Source organism: Merops nubicus, unplaced genomic scaffold (genome assembly GCF_000691845.1).
Source record: "Merops nubicus isolate BGI_N331 unplaced genomic scaffold, ASM69184v1 scaffold42791, whole genome shotgun sequence".
In the NCBI taxonomy this organism is placed as follows: Eukaryota; Metazoa; Chordata; class Aves; order Coraciiformes; family Meropidae; genus Merops; species Merops nubicus.
This window is the reverse complement of record NW_008591027.1, coordinates 1-15,141: the sequence shown is the minus strand read 5'-3', so window position 1 is coordinate 15,141 and position 15,141 is coordinate 1. Positions and strand designations below refer to the sequence as shown.

General features: G+C 55.9%; 1 protein-coding gene across 1 annotated transcript; it reads right to left on the bottom strand.

Annotated features, from left to right (window-relative positions):
- Positions 1-894: 894 nt before the first annotated feature.
- FAIM2 (Fas apoptotic inhibitory molecule 2) lies at positions 895-15,077 on the bottom strand (the record flags this gene model as incomplete). Its single annotated transcript, XM_008950119.1, has 12 exons — positions 895-1,494; positions 3,371-3,424; positions 5,102-5,197; positions 5,696-5,783; positions 6,942-6,979; positions 7,484-7,523; positions 7,747-7,797; positions 9,965-10,018; positions 10,693-10,757; positions 10,916-11,019; positions 13,744-13,924; positions 14,898-15,077. Coding segments are annotated over 12 exons (1,101 nt in total), but the record flags the coding sequence as incomplete, so codon positions are not given.
- Positions 15,078-15,141: the final 64 nt, after the last annotated feature.

The window sequence follows — 15,141 nt, the reverse complement described above, 5'->3', positions numbered from 1 at the left end:
TTTGGCATCGCCCCTCTCCAGGCCTGGGGGCTGCTGGAGGCAGCGGTGACGCACGCCCTGGCATTCCCAGGCAGATTGGAGATAGGGGCTTCTATCAGCAGCAAGGATCGCTTTTTAAATAAGAGCAAAAGGCCTCTTATCTCCACCTGGAGCTTTACAGTTAGAAATTAGCCAATTAATCCCCAAACTGGGGAATGTGAGCGAGGGGAAGATGGAAAGTTACCCGAGCACTCAGAGGCATCCAGTGCTCTCGCTGACATCCCCATCTGGGGGAACAAAGCTGGGAAGGGGGCTGGGAAAGAGGTGACAGTGGTGTTCACTACAACGTGGTGCCCAACAGGCATCCACCCTGGCCTCAGACTCTGGGCAGTAAACACTTAGGACCATTAGTCTTGGGCAAGCAAGACAATTTTGTGAAGGCATCGAGCCTTATGGTTGGGCACAGGAGCTCAGCCACACATTTCCCACATCGAGAGGTGCCTGGCCTTGCACAGGCTCTTTCATCTCTCCTCCACCATTCTCTGCCAATAACCATCAGGGAGGGATCACAGCCACACTTCAGAGAGAACTGGCATGTATCCCATTGGGTGGGGAGGTGAGCCCCCAGCTGATGGTCCTGCTGCCCCACCCTGGAAAGGAAAGCAAGACCCTACTCAGCCCCATGGCCAAAGGCAAAGGATGCACAAGGATTCTTCCTGCAGAGGCATCAAGGATGTCCTCAAAGAGGCCACAGATCATGAACAGCAGGTTCCCTTGTGCCTGGAGGACTGGTTGCTGGGACACCCAGACTATGTGATCCCATGCTCTGCTCTGTCAGCCTCTCTGCAGAGGCCACAGGGCTCTAGGTGAATGCAGGAAAGAAATGGGGACGCAAGGATTTCCCTAAGCTTTTTGCTCTGTTCAGCTGATTTTCTCACCAGAATCCTAGGAAAATTCCTTACTCTCCTACCCTTACTGTTACCTTCCCTCTGCAGAGCTGTTCTCAGCACTTCAAAGTCCCCTGATGTGCAGGACTCGGGTGGCTCTGACAGCCTCTGGGGAAAAGATCTTGGTCTCATGCCTCCCAGTCTCTGATCTGGTTTGATCTCAGTAGGAGTGGAGGGAACAGAAGAGACAACACTGAAGCCCTGCTTTGCTTTCTGGGTCACAAAGGCCTAACAGCATATATACAAGCTGCAGAAGGAACCCAGGGACTTTGCTCAGCTGATTGAATGGAGCCTGCTAGTGGGCCAGAAGGGTGGGGGGTTTGTTTGATTGGTTTCTAAACCTCTTTTCCTCTTCTTTTAATATTTTTTTAAAACACTTGCATCTCGCCAGCAATGAGAAGACACTGCCTTGCTGCACTCACTCCTGGCTGGAGCCAAAGAACTGCAGGAAGAAGGAGAAGATGTAGATGATGTCCAGGTAGATGTTGAGGGCTCCAAAGATGTATTCCTCTGGGCTCAGCGAGTACCGACGATTCCCCATCAGCATCTGGGTGTCAAGTGCCAGGAACTGTGAGGCAAGAGGAGGAAACCCAACGACAGTCACATGGAGAAGTGAACAGAGGGAGGCAAGTTGTGCTCTAATGACAGGAGTTCTCCCAGTTGCTTCACTATACCCAGAACAAAAATGCAGCCACTTTTTATGGGCTGTAACTACAGTTTAAAAGCACTGAACAATGCACTGAACAAGGCACTGAACAATGCACTGAACAATGCACTGAACAATGCACTGAACAAGCTGCTGCTTTCCCCTTCCTTCATCTCACTCTGGATAGTCAAACTCTGAGCCTAATTGTTACTCCAGGCCCGCTTCCTTCATGCTTTTCTCCAAGGTTCCCCTTTGCTTCATCTATCCCAAATCTGTCCCAGGATCAGCTCTGGAGCAGTTCCCCCTGTTCCTCCCCAACTAGTCCCTGTGACCTCTTATTCCCAAGCTTCCCCCACTTCAGGAACACCCGTTAGGTAACAAGGTGACCTGGACCCAGTGTGACATTGCAGCAGCAGCAGCACCAAAGCAGTAAAGAGCAAGAAACCCCAGATCCTGGGCTGCGCCAAGGTCTGCAGAGCTGCCAGCAGAGGAGCCCAGACCCAGAGCAGAGCTCACACCTCTCAGAGGTACAAACACAACTGAGTGCCAGGCAGATTTGCCCAGTGAAGCCAGCACAGTGGGCATCCAGTGCCCAGCCTGCCTGCAGGACACGGCACTCGCAGGAACAAACACGGGCTGCAAGGTGGGCTGCTGGCCCAGCTGCAAGGAAACCTGCACCTTCTTGCATGACTGCGGGCTCGGTATCTTCTCCATCTGACCTCTACTCCCTCTGTTAACCTGGCTCATGACAGGCATCTTGTCATGGAGCTCTTCAGGGTTGCCAGGGCAGCTTTGCCATCGCCTGGGGTCAGCTGACACTTCTGCCCTCCCTGGCTGTAAATAACAACTGATCTCCCCAGACAGAGCCAAGCAGAGCTGACAAGCCCAGCACAATAGACTCTACCAGCTGAGGTTCTGACTGGAGTTTATGGAGTAATTACATTTAGCCAACTCATATTTACAGAACGGTCTTTAACCGTGAATCACAGAAGAAATATCCAAGCTCACTTGAAGTGACTTTTGCAGCTAATAAAAGAACAGTTGAGCAATATCACATTCACAACATCCCCAACGGGCACCGCCTTGAACCCCAAGGCAGCCTCCTCCTGACCCCCACCTCGAGGCAATGCCAGTGCCAAGCATCTTCCCTGACAACTCCCACACGGCCACGGCAAGCATGGCACTGCCAGGGCTTGCTCTGGGAAGTCAAAGGGGTGAATCGAGCCTTTCCCCTTTCCTTGGAAGGGCTGCCCAGCTTCAGGGCTTCTCCTGCTGCAGTGAACTTTCCCAATACCCCTGAACCCCGAGCCACAGCCTCTCACTGACATTCTGCACCTGTTTCCTGGTAGGCTCATGCCCAACCCTCGCTCCCACTCAAAGAGCCTCACCTTGACTTCACTCACTTCTTGCAGCCTCATTTCATCCCCAGGCTCCTCCTGAGCCCTGCAGTCCAGCTCCCACTGCTGTCCTGAAGCTTCACCTCTGCTTCTCCCACTCCAGAGATGCTGTTTTGCCCTGTCCCTACAACACTTTCTGCTGTCCACACCTAGTCCTGCACGCAGGAGGTGAGTTTGGCAGCCACGCTCAGCACTGGCACGTACACCAACACCTTCGTGGGACGAGGCTGAGGTCACTGCAATAATTGCTGTTCATGAGCCATTTGAGGATGTGGAGCTCCCTGCAATCCTGCAGCTCGCTCTTCTCCCTTCCCCAAGCACCCTTCAAGACTAATAACATTTACTCCTCACTCGTTTCTCCTGCCAGCACATTGCCAGGCCCATGACCAGCACCCACTTACCATGGTGAAGATGATGGCACCAAGCAGAGCATAGATTGCATGGAGCCAGGGGACCTAAAAGGAAGAAAACCATCAGTCAGTGCCAGGGAGAAAACTGGTTCATTAGGACTTGACAGAGATGAGGACTTAGCTCTCCTGTGAGAATCACAGAACCCTTTCAGTTGGAAAAGACCTTGAAGAACATGGAGCCCAACCACTGACGTAACACTGCCATGCTTCAGCACTATCCTGGTGGAAACACGTTTGCAGAAGCCCTAGAAGGTGTTTATTTACCCAGGCAAGGCTGATCCCACTGGAAGAAACACCAAATGCTTCCTAGAGCCAGAGGCAGCTTGAACTAACAGGCGTAACTTAAACGTGTTCATCTGCTGGAGTCCCAGCAGGAAATCCAGTGGAATGGAGTCCAAGCCCCTGCTCGCTGCGGCACGGGAGCACCCGTGGAGAAGCTGCCTGTGCTCAGGGGAAGGTGCCCACACAGCCTGTCTCCCCAGACAGACAAGCTCATTACAAGGCTGCCTCAAGCTATGCTTATCTTGACAAGCTGCAAGATAAAGCAGAGTTGCCTCAGCAGTCTGATGGCAGCAGCTCAGCACTGGAGCTGGTTCACCCTCACGTCTGCACAGAGGAGAGGTGCATTTCAAGCCAGGACAACCAAAATCCAAGCTCCTGGTTTTGGAAACCCCAGCCTGTGTTTTTGTCCATCTGCCCAGCTCCAGGACTAGTAGCAATGGGAGGGTCTCCTGCAGGTCTGGCCTTAAAGTGTCACCGGGGTCCCCAGAGAAGCCAGGCGAGATGTGAAGGGCTTGGAGGGCACTCGAAGGTGGCCGTGGCCAAAGCTGGGTGCCTCTGCCTTCAGCATTCATTCAGGCAAGCATTCGGGGTGGTTAGTGGGAGCTGCACAGCCCCACACACCTTCCCTCTTTCAACAGCACCTTCCAAGGTCTGTCAGGCTCTTGCCTGACTGATGACTTGCCTAATGAGACACTCTTGGATGGACACCAGACACTTCATGCTGCCACGCCAAACCCTCTGTCAGGTGTGGTCACAAGCTGCTCCAAGAGGTCAGAGGGCACAGCCAGAGCCAGCTGGGACCAGCGAGGCCAGAGGAAGGGGCTGGACCAATGCAAGAGTGGCTGGCAGCAGCTGGAGGAGCAACAAGGTGGTCACTTATCATCAGGACTTGTCCCTGGGGTCTGAGTAACCCTCCAGAGGTGCTTATTTCTGAGAAACTTGAGCCCCAGGATGTACCCACGGCAGGCCAGTGCCTGGTGTTAGTGTGAATACAGGCAGGTCTGGCCAGCCAGGCAGCCCACTGGGCTCTCACAGAGGCCAAATCCTGCCTTGAGACCAGGGCAAGAGCCCTGCGTGGGACAGGCCAGTGCTGTAGCGTGCTCACTACCCTGGTTTTACTGGAGGGGAAACTGAGGCACAAGCAGGGGACATGACCTGCCATGGGGTCACTACACAGCTCCAGGAACAGGAGCAAACTTCCTCCAGCCCCAGGCCAGTGCTGTCCTACAACCTGATATCTGATTGTACAACACGGAGGCAGCAGCTCCCTGGCCTTGCCTTTTCTTTCTGTTGGCTGTTTCTGCCCATTTTTGGGGAGCAGGCTGGGACCCCCCCTCGAGCCAAGCCCTGGCACCTGCCCACCTTAGGCTGCTCAGCTCCCAGCCGGGACCAGGGCTGGTGCCAGTGGGCGAGGAAGGAGGGGCACAGGTCCTTACTCACATATTGGTAGGGCAGGATCACGGCCAGGATGATGCCACCAAAGAAAAGCACCATGAGCATCACGAAGAGGACGCCCTGGTAGGAGGTGAAGTCGAACTGTGGGGGGAAGGAACATCACCTTAGAGAGCAGAGCACTGAAGAGGAGGCAGTGAGGGGAACCAACCCCCTCCCCGTGCCCGCAGGGAGGGGCTCTCCAGCAGCACACCCATCTCCCTGTCACATGGCAATTGCTTCATCTGCATCTCTGGGCTGCAGCCCAACACCCGTCTGTACAGCACCAGAGCCAAACACTTCCTCCTCTCTTGCCAGGGGCGAGAACTCGGCACCCATCACATTCCTGAAACCCAAAAGCCCATCACACACGTTTGTGCCAGTGCCCTCCTGGACCCCGCAGCCCCGTCCTCCACACCACCCAGCTCACCCCACACACCCATCCCCACCTACAGCCCGGACACCTCCCTCACCCCAGCGTCTGTCCTCAGCTTCCCAAAACCTTCCCATCACATCCCAGCGTCCTCCAGGCTGCTCCTGCCCTGCCCAGCACTGCCTGCCCCGGGGTGCTGCCCCGGGAGGTGCCCGGCTCGGCAGCCTCACCTTGCTCTGGAAGCTGAAGATGGTGACAGAGAGGCACACCAGGGCCGTGATCCCCAGGCACAGGAGGACAGACTTGGTGTTGTAGTAACTGCAACGTTAACAGCAAAACCACTTTTCAGGGATTGCCCCGGGACAGGCAGGAGGAGGGACTGGGACAGGCAGAAGCTTGGCAAAGGTGTGCAAGGAGAGCGTGAGACCTAGGGCCACAAACAGCACTGAAATTATCCATGTCACCCCTTGATGGAAGAAGGAAAGGATAGGAAACACCCAAAAAAGCACTAGATGGGTATTCCTCCTGTTTCAACTAGCAGGGGGCAGGCAGGAGGGCACGTCCCTGCCCCCCGGAGCTCGGGAGTGGCCAAGATGGGGACTCACTATAAAAATCTGTCTGCCCATGGACAGATGGAGAAGGGGAGGATTCAAACTGGGAGATAATAAAAATAGAACAACAAATGTCATGGCAGCACAATGAGAAATCAGAAAGCTGCAGCCACTGTTCTGCTACAGCTGTGCTCCTAACAGGGGTTTGGGTCTCAGAAAAGCACAGGAAGGAGGCTGTGAGCAGGCAGAGTCCGCAGGCTGTTATCGGGTTTGGGGGTATACCTGGCTACTGATTTCGGGTACAGCCCTAAGAAAAGCCAACCCCCTCCTCCCCTGGGCTCGACTGGAGGGTGACCTCACTGGTATTTTCCCTGTGCTGCTGAAGCTGCTGCTTTCTTTGTCCCCTGCATGCATCCATCAACACCCACTGGGCTCATCTGCCTCATCACCAGGGACCCACGTGAACCAGGGCTGGTCTTGTGAGCAGATCATAGCAGGAAAAACACACACAAAAGGGAGCAAGCTGTAGACTACAAAAAAAACCTGAAACTGCTGGAAAAAAACTCCTTGTCTCCCTCCAGCTAGAGTGCTGCTTGGTGGGAACGGTGTGACCCCAGCGTGTGGCAGTCCCCTCCAGCCCACCCAGGCAGGGCACCCCCCCCGGCGGGGGTCGCCCCTGCCCCTGGCCCTCCAGGCCTCTCCTGTAGGGTTCAGCATAGCCAGGAACCACCCCGTGCTGCCTCCACTGTGGTGGAGAAGGGGATGCCACCATGGGCCTTGGAGAGCTGCTTTAACAAGTATGCTCAAAAGGGAAGGACAGGCTTTGTGTGGCTGCTGGAACAGCTCCAAAGAGATCAGATTTTTTTTTCAGAAGGAGACAGTACATGGGAGCAGAAGACCCCCAGAGACCCCACGCTCACCCTACCTGGAGAGCATCCCAGTGAGATAAGCCATGGAGAGTGTCTGGGAGGGAAATTTAAGAGAACCACATTACTTCTGCATTCATGTCCCAGGGAGAGGCACGCAACAGATAAAACGTTTCAATTACAGTGATAAGGGCAGTGAAACCTCTTAAACAGATGCTCAAGGGAAGCAATTTTTGCATAGTTTCTAATCCTCCAGTGATTAATATCCACAGGGCAGGTTAAGATCAGGGCAGGCCACCACCCTGAGAGCAACGTCACCTCCTCCATCCTTCTACCCATCTTGCAGGACTCCAGCACCCTGCCCCACTCCCACCGACCCACCAGCCTTTACAGGCATTTGATTTTTTCATTTAAACAGAGGCTCCCTCCTCTCCTGCCTCTCACACTTCAGCTCAGTCACAGCTCCTCAGGCCAAGTGCAGGGCAATCAGAGGATGAAATTCCTGCTTTCTGCAGAAATCCAGCCCAGACATCTCCCCTGCTTGGAGAAACCCACGTGAGTGGCAGGAGCAAGGCAGATGCTGCCCAGATGTGCTACTTACAAAGATGCTCAGCAGGATCAGGTTCCATGGGAAATACCTCCTGGCAGTGAAGAAAGAGGAGCTGGTGAGCTGCAGCACGCAGGGAGCTGGCAGAGCTGCACAAGGTGCTGCCTAAGCTGTGCCACACAGCTAATGGTCTGAGAGCACCCTCGGGATGCTCCTGGGCCAGGGGGGCAGATGTCCCCGTGGTGCTCCAGCAGAGCAGCCAGCAGTGCCCCGCTCCACGGACAGCAAAGGGAGCAGCACAGAGCAAAGGGGTTTACCTGGGTCCGGAGCAGCAAGCAAGAATCAAGTAGGTCACAAAGAAAACAGCACTGCAAAGGAGAGAGGAGCAGTTCAGGGAGAGGAACCCAAGCGTTGTGTGCTGGTGCAGGAGAGAGCTCCCCAGCTGAGAGGCTCCAGCAGCCCCATCCCAGAGGCTGGGGGAAGCGGGGCAGTTACCACCTCCCACTGGAGCCTTTCTCTGCCCATCCTATGCCAGTCCAAGGTGGGACATCACAAACATCCCTGCAAAACCTGGAGGAGGGTTTCAGAGCAGAGCAAGGGTGGCCTTCGGGTCCAGGACAGATGGAGCACCCAAAGGTGTTTGTTGCTGACACCTCATCAGTGCACAGAATGCTCCTGCTGAGGTGACTGGACTTTGTCCCTCACTTCCAGGCACTCCCTGGCTTGGTGGGATCCAGGCATCCTGCTGGGATTCCAGCAGCACTTAAACCAAGCTGGACAGGGCTCCTAGAAGTGACTTGCCTAAGGCCAGGCAGGTCTGTGTGGGAGAAGGGAACTGGTCCCATGTTACTGCGCTTGAGGAGAAGTTCAGCAGCAGAAGGACTCTCTGAGGTCAGTGACACTTGCAGGCCAAGCCTCCCGTGCTGCTGCACAACCCACCCTCAGGTCACAGGGGAGTTATTTATCACATAACTTGACCCTTCAGCAAAGCAAAAACACCACAGCAGCTGAGGGAGGGTCTGGCCCTGCCCTGGACACCCCGCAGCCCAGGGTGTCTCCAGCGAGCTGCTGGGTGCTGGCACAGCAGGAACCTGCTCCCAGCCAGCCCAGGGCAGGTGCCAAGGGCTCTCCAGGCAAACACCAGAGATAAACCCGGGCAGTGCTGTCCCCCAGGGAACAGGGGAGCTGGGGAGGACACGGCCGAGGAGGAGGAGAGCAGGCACTCAGGGAGCCAGGGGCCACTGCAGTGTCCACCCCTGTGTGTCCCCTGCTGCACTTCTGCTCTCGCCCTGCTCCCCCTGAGCCACTGCTCCAGCAGCAGGAAAACTCCCCAGAGCACCCACTTCTATTCTAGAGGTGTTTCCTGCCTCGGGGGCTCTGTACAAAGGAGCTCCAGAGCCAGGTGAGGACAAGCAATTGGAGACACCAGCACTGAGGGAAGGGCTGGCTTGCTGCGAGGTGAAGGGACAGACAAGGTCCAGCCCCTCAAGTGGAGAGCCTACCCCCAGCTGGCCCAAGGTGTGTTTGCTCCTGCTGAGAGACAGGAACAAACAAACACTAACTGGCCAGTCAGCTGCAGGAGGTGAACCCACAGGTCAGAGGATGGACCTGAGCAGAGCTTGGTCCTGTCTCCCTGCAAGGCCACGCTGCTTCTCCAGCCCCCCGACCGGCCGAGGAGGAGCACATTGTTTTCTCTTCAGGTCAAGGAGGCATGCTGCTGCCAGCTCCCTTCTATTACTGCTATTTTGGGCCTTTTTTATAAGTTATGTAAGCTGGTGTCTCATCTCCGGGCCTGGACACATTTCATGATTTGGGTGTGAACTAATTAAAGCCAAGTTCAGGGCACCTCGTTCACAGACAATTGCATCTCACACTCCGCCTGCTTAACGAGCAGCACTAACACCAGCGGCATCCAGGAAACCAGCAGAGGTGCCAGCGGGTGGGAGTGCAGCTCACACCCCTCCCAGCTGACCTCTTGGACCAGGCTGGGCTCCTGAAGGGCAGCACAGGCACCGAGAGCAGCTCCGTGGCCAGGCCCAGGCACGACAGCCCTGCTCAGCCATGGCCAGAAACATCCCACCCTCCTCACTGCCTGCACCCTTCCCCTCCGCTGCGTGCACGTGGTGCAAGCCCAGGCAACCTCTTTGCTTTCAAAGGGGCCATCCCCAGACCAAGCCTCTGAGGTACCCTGGTCACCCTTTTCATGTCTCAGTCTGGGTTTCTGCTGTTCTCCTGGAAGCTCCTCAGTCTCACTGGGCTTGCCCTGCAGCCAGTACTCCTGTATCTGCTTTGACCATGGTTTGTAGATCCCACTCTTTGGAAGTTATCCAACATCTCCCATGTCTCATACTCATTGAGGTGAGATTTTTCTCCCTTCTCTCCTCACACTTATCCATTAATTTCCCCAGCTCCCCCTGCACACATATTGGAGCAACTCTTCACATGTGAGATACAGAAGTGCTTGGGAAGTGTCTCCACATCACCACAGAGCTGCCTGGAGCACACACCAGCATAGCAGAGCTCAGAGATACTCACTAGGAAGCCCAGTACCAGGCAGAGTGTGTCTGGATGTAGCCCTTCACTGGCTCGCTGCAAAACAGAGAAAAGGGATGCTGAGCAGAGAGCACAAAGAAGCCAATCAGTTCACAGCCTGCTGCTCAATTAAACGGGGCCACTCATACAGGGGTATGCAAAAAACAAACCCACAGCTGATCCTACGTGCCAGACCGACCGACTGGAAAGAAATTCAACCTGTCAGGTCAGAAACATGGCCCTGCTGTTAGCAGCAGCCAGGCTGCCCAGGGAACCTCGCTGCCTTCTCCAGATGGGATTAAGGAGCTCGGGCTGACAGTGATTCATTATTTATTCCGGAGGCAACGTGAGCTGCACATGCCCAAAGCACCCAGTCACCCGAGCTGGAGACAGCCACTGCTGGAGCGTGGGCCACCCACTGCTGCCAGGACAGGTCACCCAGCCCTGCAGCCCAGGCAGGCTGGGATCTGATGGCCTTGATAACTGCCAAAGGCCTCTGGGCTGGGGACAGCACTCAGACTGGACAATGCACCATCCAGAGGACATGTGAGATACGTAGCAGAAGTACTGAAGGACCTCTCAGAGTTCTCTCAGTTTTAGTTGTAATACTGGAGCACATGGGGAAAACAATCAGATATCTGCATAACAGACAACACCCCCAAGCAACACATCATGCAGGAGCAGGTCACACACAGGACAAAGCAAACATCACTGCTACACCAGAGACCTACCAGAAGGTGAAGAAAGCCACAATAACAACCGTGACCAAGAGCTGGACCATCAGGATGGCATAAACCTGCAACGAGAGGCAGCCCACAGGTGACCCACAGACTCTCTGCTCCCACCCAGCCCGGGGAGCCAGCAGAGCCACTGCAGCCAGGTCCCTCCAAGGGCTCAGAGCTGGCCTCCTGCCTTCACAGGGGAGGGCCGAGCCCGGAGAGACTTGCCCCTTACCTTCCTGATGAACACTCTGCGCACGTTCCTGTCATCCCAGCTGAAGGTCGTGAGCATCTCCGTGTCCCCCGGGTACCCGCCGCTGCCATAGCTCGGGCTGGTGCCTGAGGCAGAGGCCAGACAGGTCAGCTCCTGTCGCCCACTTCCCTCCCCTGCTGCAGCAATCCCACCCCAGTGGCTGCCTGCCTGTTTCACGGTTTTCCTGCTGCACTGTAGAACAGAGGCTTGCTGGGATGCTCTCTGCTCCCTTCCCACTCCTGCACCTTATTGTGACCATCTGTGGGAACAGGGGGGGCCACTTCTGCAGACTCCAGCACAACAAGGACACCGGGGTTAATTCCCATCTCTGGTAACACAATAACTTTAATGGCAATTAGAGGACTCGTATCACATCCTTGCTCACCTTTCACTGACTGTTAAAGCATCCCCCCGAGGAGCTGTGACTCAGCACCTCGCTCACTCCCTCCAGCAGCTCTGGGGCAGGAGTTCCTCCCTGCTCTGCAGCCGCCCGAGCTCCGGCTCTCTGCACCATGCCTCGAGTCAGCAGCGTGCCCTCTCCTCCCAGAGAAGCTCCTTGCAGCCAGCTTCTCCACAGGGTCCAGCCCTGAACCCGAGTTCCATGCAGGGAGTCAGAGACAGCTCAGCAGCAAACCTGAACAAGGGGGAAACGACCCCAGTGCTACTGCCGAGTGCCCACCCAGGAGCCAGCACAGCACACAGCTCTGCTTGCCCAGGGCTGGGCAACACCAGCTCTCCTTACTGGAGCTTCCCTGCAGATGGGCAAGGAGGAAGTATCAGTTTGCTCTGAAGGGAGATGGGGGAACCACCAGGAAACCTCTGCCTGCCGGGAAGGCGACTGTGCTGACGTCCAGGGGCGAGGGAGGCAGCGAGGACATCGTGGGGCAGGGGCTGCAAGGAGAAACCCAGAGCAGCAGCAGCTCCAGGCTAAGGTCAGCTGCTCAAGTTAGATAAAAGAATCATCCTTCTCCATCCTCTGAGCCACACGCTCGAGAAAAAAATAAAACAAATACTGAAACCTCAGTTGTCTCAGCACAACCCTCCCCTGAGCTTTTTGTTCTTCTGCAAATATCCCCTTCTGTGTCACTAACAGCTTCCCTGCCTGGCTTCTGTAGAACGAGGGCTTATACGATTACACCAGTGATGCATTCATGTCCCTGCCTGTTTGACAGATGCCTCCCCTCCTTCTCAAGGCCTTTTAGCCTAGTGATACTCAGAGCCTTCAGGCAGGTGGAGGAAAGACCCTCTCAAACTCAAATGACATGCTGCAGATGCCAGGAAAGCCCAACTCAATCCTGCTCCTGGATTTCTTCTGTTTAAGTGGTCAGAGGTTTTTTGCTCTTGCTGCAGAAGCCTCATCCTAAAGATGGCCCTCCAGGAAACAAATCCCTTGTGCACTCTTGTGTCTAATAGATCCCTCGGTGCCACCTTCTACACTCGAGTGGAGATGGAACTCCTGCAGTGTGTCCTCCCTGCATTTCTGTGAGATCTGTCATCGCTCGCTGGGGACAGAGAGCACGGGGACACTTCAGTGCCTCTTGCATCAAAGCAATCAAGGCATCCGAACAGCAAATTAGGCACCCAAATGCCTCGGAGGAATGGAGGGGTTTCCTCCTTCACGGGTAGTGTCCCCAGCACCCGTCACCTCCCGCCCACGGCCACATCTGAGGCAGCAGATCAGCCAGAGCACCCCAGAGCACACGCCAGCTCCCTCCCGTCTCATCGCAGCTGCTGGGCACAGCCCCACAGCACACGTCCCCAGAGCCTGGTCCAGGAGCCACAGCTCACAGCACGGCCCTGGGCAGGGAAAGGGGAGGATGTGAAATCAGAGGGAAACACCAGCAGGGACCAGGGCACGGGACCCAGCCACAGGGAGGAATTCAGGAAGTCCTGCCAGGGAGGGGACAAGAAGTGACACATCCCCTAAGCATTCCTCCAGGATACCCAAAATACCAGCATCCTAACCCATCCTTTAGCCATCCCCATCTGTCAGTGGCCAAGGGGAGCAGCTCTGCAGCCAGCAAAACAACAACAACAAAAAAGAGTTTACAACCTTTGCCAGAAGGGCCAGGAGTCATTGAGTCCAGCCTGCCCAGCAGTCTCTCCAGCTCCAGCTGTGCTGAGCGAGCAGTTGGCCACCCCAGCAGACCTGCTTGCTGGCCACTGCACCCACCCCAGCTTGCTGCTGCGGGGCCATTCCCCTGCGCCGGGCACAGTGGAGCCCTTGTCTGCCTGGCAGCAGCAGGCAGGAGCCCCCGTGGCTCTGGGGCAGGAGAAGCTCTTTGTTCAGCGAGCAGCCGGCCGCAGCCCCACGCCGAGCGGTGCAGCCCTCGAGCCCAGCCACATTTCAGCCTCCTCTGCCCTGCCCAGCAGCCAGACCCTGCTGGGACACCTATTCTGCCAGCTCAGTGGCTCCTCTGAAAGCCAGAGCTGAGCAGGAGCCAGGGGGGTGCTGCTGGCAGAGCTGGGAGCATGGCACCAGGACTCCCCCCAGCCCTGGGACGTGGCACTGCCCAGGGCAGCGAGCTGGGAGAGGGGGTTTTTCTATCCCAGTCCCAGGAAGGATAGCAGGGACAGAGCACTGGAGTTCAGTCCCAGCTCTGGAAGACAGTGAGGTCTAGTGGGCAGGTGAAATCCCCTTTATGTATAGATACAGATTTATGTGGCTCTAGGGTGAGCTTGACCATGGACCCAACTGGGCACCAAATCCCTGGTTCCCCTTCTCTCTACGAGCCTGTAGGAGGAATCTCTGCACCCCTCTGCCTCCTCTGCCAGGGGCTCACCCTGGGTACAGCCTCAGAAGGACTTACTGGGGTCGACATAAGCCCAGCTGGGGTGGAGTGGGACCGATGGGGGAGGAGGGTAAGCACCAGACTTCATCCCTTCTCCTGCTGTCGCTTCCTCATAGGTCGGAGGAGCTGGTGGAGCTGTGGCATTGTCCTTCTTCTCCCCTTGCCCCTCGGAGTTGGGGGGTTTGTTGTTCACAGAGAGCTGCATGGAAAAAGAGATGGTGGGAACAGAGATTAGAAAACAGCATAAAATACTGCCCTGCACTGGGAACCAGGCAGAGCTCTGGGGGTGCCTCCACTGGAGAGAGGGATCAGGAACTGGAAGGACACCCAGCAGCTCCTGGGGGCTGGCCATGGAGCCATCCTTGCCCCCCCGGGATGAAGCATCCTCTGATGCGATTGAAGAGAGAAACAGAAAAACACTCCACATGTCAGAGGGAATGAAAAAATCTGAGCCAGCCAGGTCTGAGGGGAGCCACAGCCTTGCCCAGGGTCCTCTGTGCTCATACATAACACTGGAAAGCATCCAAATAATCCTCTGCTTCTAAGGGGAAATTCAGAAAGACATAGGCTGAAAAAAGAGCTTCCAGTTACTGGGCAGAAAATCCTGCACTCCCTCATTTCCACTTCCACCTGCCTTTTGGGAGCTTCTCCCAGGAAGTGCTCTAGTTCAGCCCTCCAACGTTTTCTTTTAGCTCATTCCTCTCTACCCTGATGCTCAGCCCTGCTGCTTTCCAAAATTTGGATGTGCAGCCAAGGAACCAGGGATCCCATGTCTTCAGACTATGAAATGCCAGCAAAGAACCAGCCTCAGGTCACCTGAGAACTTGCTTCTCCTTGGGAACATTATCCATTTAACCTTCTAGATCTTTGCCATCCTGGGGTCAGTCCTGAGCCTGGTATCCTGCCCTTGCTGCCAAAGGGGGTGCCAGCTCAGCATCAGGGGTAGCATCCCCAGGGAGCTCAGGGATGTGTGGCTGGAACCACAGAAGTCCAAAACGAAGCAGACAGACTAACTGGCACTGCAGCAGACAGCACAGCCCTGAGAGAAGAGCTTCAGTTAGGCCTCTGAAAATAAAGCCAGGATACCAGGCTGGGATGTGCACCACGAGCAGATCCAGCTGCACTGGATATCTGTGCCACCTCCTCTGCCAGCTCGTAGGGACTGTCCTCACCCTGTTCTTCCTTACGTAGCCCTCGGGTGGCCAATATCCTGCAAAATCACCGGAGATACCCAAGGAGACACGAGGGACAGCGCTGCCTGCATCCAGGCAGCCTCCAGCATCGTCGTCATGGCAATGGTGCACTGTGCTGGCAGAGGATGGGTAGAACTCGCCCTTCCTGGTCTCAGAGTACTGGAAAACCCCAAAAATCCAGCGCCGCCTGCACCAGGAAGGTGCTCAGGGCAGGTGCCGGGGG